Source organism: Crinia signifera, chromosome 2 (assembly GCF_055691185.1).
Source record: "Crinia signifera chromosome 2, ASM5569118v1, whole genome shotgun sequence".
In the NCBI taxonomy this organism is placed as follows: domain Eukaryota; kingdom Metazoa; phylum Chordata; class Amphibia; order Anura; family Myobatrachidae; genus Crinia; species Crinia signifera.
Genome location: NC_139218.1, coordinates 272365216 through 272371215, shown reverse-complemented (window position 1 = coordinate 272371215; position 6000 = coordinate 272365216). Strand labels below are relative to the sequence as shown.

Here is a 6000-nt window from a genome sequence, read left to right as displayed (position 1 = left end):
TCATTGCTACCTGGTGGAGGCAGAGGGCCAGGCAGGAACGGTTCGCCAACCGCATCCGGCCCGCAGGCCGTATATGTTGCCCAAACCTAGTCTAGGGGCTACACCTCCTACTCAGGATATTTATTCACCTACCCTCACTCATGGATTTTTTTTCCCATCTAAGTGGCAGAAGTGAATCACAATGCATTGTCCTCAAAGGAACTGATCAGATCAATTCCATGAGCAGAGATCAGACAGGTAGAAGGTATGCTCACTGTAAGAGAAGCGATTATCACATAAGCAGGGAGGGATCAGAGCCAAATGTGCCTCCCTCAACACAGTGAAGTGATAAAGAGTCTTTGTTTTTATCACTGGCAAATCAGCTCCTGTCATTTTTCAAACCAAGCCTGTAACTTCACAGATAGGAGCTGATTGGCTGGTGATAGAAAAACAGACACTATCACTTCACCGAGCTTGATAAATCTACCCATCAGTGAGTTGTCTCACTGCTGCTGCATGGATCTGATCCGTATCACTGAATCACTAAGCCTGCACAGTGAACAAATGTCTTGACTCACTGCCCGGCTCAGGGATTCATCCACGGCTCCACGCACAGCAGCCCTGCCCCTGACTAACTAGTGAGTCGTGACTGCTCTTTCCCTGTCTCCCTCTCACTGGGTATCTCCCAGCCTTTGCTGGCCAATAATAGCTGAGCTTAGCCCCATGGCCTGGCACCTCCCCCATGTCAGTGACAGAGATTCTTCCTCCTCTCCCATCTCCCTGCCCCCCCCCCCCAACTCCCAGAATGAGACTAACAATGGACGTGACTCAACTGCAGTGTCTCAACTCTGATGACTGACTTAAGTCTTCTCCCGACTAGAGTCTCTGCTGCTGAGCCTACTAGATTCTAAGAGAGGCGGAGCTACCGAATCATTCACTAATGATTCGATACACTGAACCAAGTCAGAAAGTCAGTAGCCCTCTGTAATTAGGACACACTAGTAGTGTTCCCTGCCCTATTTTTAAAGGGCAAATTGCGCCCTGCCCTTTTAGCAGCGCCCTGCTAAAACAGCCGGCCCGGGACTGTCCCCTCCACCGCATGCGGTGTCACTGCCAATGCAAACAGCAAGCAGAGAGTGGGGGAAGGAGCCCAGCAACTCCATAGGGGCTGGGCCCGCCCCCCACAGTGACGGTGGTGCCCGCCCCCCACAGTGACGGTGGTGGCCGGGCCAGCCCCTGACATCAGCGGGCCTGCTCACATTAATTCTGTGCCACCTCCCAATACAGTGACTTTGGCGGCCGGGGGATCACACCTGTGGGAGCCGGTTAGCAGTGGCTGTTCCGGGCCAGCTTGAATAGCTGACAGCCGATCTCAGCAGGGGGAATCAGTGGCGTGTCAGCGCGGCAGGGGGGTACCTGGAAGAGCTGACAGTCTCCGTTGCCCCTTGCCGCGCTGACACGCCACTCCTCAGCGGCGTATCAGCGTGGCGTTATTCCCTCTGCTGACAGCTGCTCAGCAGGGCCGGACCGGCATCTGCTCTGACTGCACGCAGAGAGAGACAGCCCCGTGCTAAGCAGTTTGCGGGGCGGCACAGCTCAGCCAGCTGTAGGAATTTTCTTTATTTTAAATGCAGCGGCCAATTGGAGCACGGGTGCCAGAAGCCGGGGCCAGTGATTGGCTACCAGGCTCACAGGCTGGCGCCATATTTCAAATGGCAACTGGGCAGTCATCCATCCAGTGGTGGGAGAAGAGCGTTCTCGGCTTCTCACCTCAATAAGGTGGCAGCAGGGGCAGTGAGTATTACTGGGCAACTGCATATGTGTATCTGCTGGGGGCATTGTACCTGCCTGTGTGCCACTGCTGGGGGCATTGTACCTGCCTGTGTGCCACTGCTGGGGGCATTGTACTAGTGTGTGTGCGCGCCACTGCTGGGGGCATTGTATCAGTGTGTGTGCCACTGCTGGGGGCATTTTGTGCAGGGCGATACTGGGGGCATTTTGTCTAGTTCGCTACTGTGGGGGGGGAAGGAGGGTGTTAAAAAATGTGTTGCTTTGAAGTGCCCTCCCGATTGAAAAATGTGCCCGCTCGGTAGTCAGCACCCTGCCCTAAACAAATCCTAGAGTGAACACTACACTAGGATACTGAGCTAAATTGATATGCGATACATACAGTATATTGGCATAGAAAAAAACAAACCACAGGCACCGTAGCACTTCATATGCAGATTAAGATGCGCAGTCACATACAGATATAAGTGTCACCTATCAAATTATTCAGCAGTCACCTAATGGTTAGTCACATTACATTGTGTCAAAGATGCGCAAAGAAGCAAGAGAACACATCTGTACATAATATACACATACACTGTGCTTTTGGCAACCACATAGAAACTGTAGTCTTTAGTCCCAGTGTATCTAAATACGTTCCTACTTTGCCCAGCCACCAATAAAAGGTTATTGTGTGTTGATGGTATTGGAATGTGATCCATAATGTTACAAAGTGGACTGGAGCTAGGACTCAACACAATGGATTTCAGAAAGGTAAACCAAGCTCATCACACAGATGTGTGATCAAGCTAGAGTTAAATTTGCTTGCCTGTAAGCTGCTGCAACGATGGTCACAAACATAAGAATTAAGATAAGCTTGAAAGAAAAAGAAACAGCTGTAACAAAGTGCAAATAATATTAATATATAAATTGTTCAGTTCACTCACCTTAATGGAATAACAACTGTTACAGGAACTCTGAATAATGGACCAGAATTGGGAGCGGACACATCATATCCACAAATCTGCAAAAGTATTGTAACTAGTATTTTAACATTGGTAAAGCTTTAACAATTCAAGAACACATCCTTTGACTACGCAACACTTTGAGGTATATTCAATGCCCTGCCGGCGAGCTATGACGGCAAGCAGTGCCGATAGCTCGCGGTCAGTTTTCAACTCACCCCCTTCACTCACTGTTTCCACCTCACCTGTTCCCTGAGGTGAGGTGGAAATGGCAAGTGTGCCCATTAGAAAGGCGAGGCTCGCCACAAAATGTGGCAGAGTCGCTTTATTTGAGGCAAACATCGCTGTTTAAAGGGACCCTCTCCATCCTCGGATGGGGAGGATTTACCCAAAACGATGAATGCGGCGATTGGATAGTGAGGGTGTTTGACTGCGAGGATTGCTTCTTTTCAGTGATCCTCACTGGAAACAAGCCATCCTCACCACACAAGCCCCCTTGCCAGCAGCAGTGAATACCGCCCATTGTAAGAAGCGCCCAAATCTCACATATAAAACAAATTGGAAAAGATGGCCCAACTTGTTAAAACATACAAAGAAAGCACTCAAGACAGAAGGTGTGGGCTGGAGAATAGCAGTAGGTAAATATAGTGTAAAACATAGGAATGACTGGTTGAAGAAGACTTTTACACATGCTTTAGAAAGCACAAAAACAAATGGCAATGACCAAGTCTTTAGATTAGTATAATAAAATAACTCCCTGAAGAAGGTTTAGCATGGACCTTAATTTTAGAACACTGCCAGGTACCACAGACCCTGAATGGATCATAAAAGGTAACAGCTTTTCCTTTCCTGACTACAAAGAGGACGTCATAGATCATGAGAATTGACCAATCCCAAATGGCAAAATTACAGCCCCTTAAAATCTGGACTGTTAGGTTGCCTTTTGTGCTGAGTTGGGGTTAAAACATTTCAAATGGCCTTTTAATCCCTAGCAACAAAGAGTAATACAACACGGAGGTTAAAGAAATAATCTCACCACGAGCAAGCTTTTCTACATACATACATTCACACAAAACATAGCCTACCTCAGTATAATGCACCCCTTCACGCAGACCACGAGGATCCACACGGACATTTATATGCCTACACTGGTTCATCAGTTCCAAGTGGCTGGGATACTGAACCCAGGGAGCAGTTGAGGTGAGTGCCAAGTGAAGTTGGAGGGAAATTCGTTCAGCGTTATCTGTGGGAAAGCAAAAGCATCACAACAAGGAATTACATTGAGCTATTATTCGCTAAGATCATTTGTTTAAAACAGGGGTCCTCAAACTATTTTGCTCTGGGACCCCATCAGACAATAAAAATGATGACAGGACCCCAGCAAGTTACTGCAGAAGGTCATCACATCACATGTGTAGTCAGCAGACAGCACATACATGGCAGCATTGTAGAGCCACAAAATGATGAGAGAAGCTTGAAGTAACAGACAATCCAACAGATCTATTAGACTCCTTGAATAACTGACTGAGATTAGAAAAGTCATCAGCCTGATGGTCAGCAACATGGAGTCGTGACCCCATGCTGAGAAGGTCGGGACCCACAGTTTGAGAACCGCTGGTTTAGAGTGACAAAAAAAACCCACAACCCTAACGTAGGATTTCAGCTCACCTGTGTTTTCTGGGAACATTGGCTCAATGCCTACGCCGTGGTCAGAGGGGGCAGCAACCTGGACTGGGTCCCTGAGGTAAATTCCACGGCCAGACCCAACTGTAACTGTAAAACCTATCTTACTTATTAATGATGCATCCTGCATGAGGTAGTCATATGCTTTGTCAACCTAGAAAAGTAATAAAATACATTTAAAAACAGGTATGCACCTCAATAGAAAGAGAGGGCTTAAAACTTTAAGGTTTTTGTTTGAAATAGTTAAGTTTTTTTTACTAGATTATGCAAATCACTGTATAATTGCATCTCCTTTAAGGAAATTACACTGAGATTGTAAAATTATTTTTTAATTTTTTATTTTAAATTCATCTTATATAAACTAATGTTTATTTAATAAAAAATGATAGTATTAACCCCAGGCACAAGAGGCCGTAGTTTAGAATCCACTGGAAGCAAGACCAATCTGTAGAAACTCAGGGCTGATCCTACTGAATATGCAATGTACAGACTCTTAACTTAAGTGGTGACTATGATGTAACAATCAACCTTTTGTAAATGTATCCAAAGCTATATAAATTAAGTTGAAAACGTTTTTTAGTTGAATACCTGAATAATACCATGCCCTTGTGCAAACACTTCAATGTTGTCAGCTTTCATTGCAGTATTTTCTAAAGCTCTCCGGACTGATTGCACAGTGTACTGGACACCGTTTGCTTTAAGACCTGGGAAACAAAACAGGAAAAAATACATATTAAAATTGTAAAATTGTAAACGGACTGAAATCCAAACCCTCCACCCCTTCACTTTTTTGAATATTCAAACTATTCCAGTCATTCTTCCTGTTAGGCAGTCCCAGCCAGTCACAGTGCATCCAGTGCAGTCACAGACCGCAACTGGCACACTGAGGTTGTGCAATTTACTGGGCCCATTGGTAAAATCGTAGCGTGAATCTGCACAGTATACCACCTAAAACAAACTTGCAAAGAACAGGATTTTTGAGCCATTTAACCATTTTCTCCCAATTCCATGGGGGACCCTGGATAGAGTGAAACATAGCTGGTGGCACAAGCTCACCCACCAAATGTCACTGATGGCCTGATTAAGAGTGGTTTGTGCCCGTGAAAGCAAGGCCACCCTGCATGCCGGGTACCGCCCCGCAATGTGCCTGTAAAATTTTACGGGCACATTGCTAAAGTGACAGCGCTTCAGTACATAGCAAATCACGAACACGATTTGTAAAGCCTGACGCAGGCCAGCCATTGTCCAGGTCGCAGTGGCTGCATGCAACATCACACACGGCTCTCCCCCAGAGCAGTCCAGTCACATCTGTGTGGACTGCTCCCACAAAACAATTTGTCTCCACCCCTAAACGGTTGGCCGCCACCCCCATTGCCAATTAAACTGCAGTCAGGTTCAAAGGTTTCTCAGACTTGTGATACTGGTTGTATCAGACTATCTTTTGAACACTCCTAAAAAGCGGTCATATCAGTCATCTCCATAAACCTCAGAAGCAAGAGAACCAAGACCATAACTTATCTAGATAATTTCTAAGTCAGGGGAGACTCAGTGAACCATCTAGTGTAGGATCTAATTTCATGATCCAGATTCTTGAGTTCAATAGTTG

The 6000-nt window shown here is 46.1% G+C and overlaps 1 protein-coding gene across 3 annotated transcripts in view; it reads right to left on the bottom strand.

The window, feature by feature from the left end:
• Positions 1–6000, bottom strand: part of TPP2 (tripeptidyl peptidase 2) — a 75659-nt gene that overhangs the window by 47496 nt on the left and 22163 nt on the right. For all 3 annotated transcript variants that reach the window (XM_083168642.1, XM_083168640.1, XM_083168641.1), the window contains exons 12-15: positions 4983–5098; positions 4380–4548; positions 3797–3954; positions 2694–2770 (exon numbers count right to left, since the gene is read on the bottom strand). In XM_083168642.1, coding sequence (XP_083024768.1) covers positions 2694–2770; positions 3797–3954; positions 4380–4548; positions 4983–5098 — 520 coding nt within the window. The remainder of the gene's footprint in view (positions 1–2693; positions 2771–3796; positions 3955–4379; positions 4549–4982; positions 5099–6000) is intronic.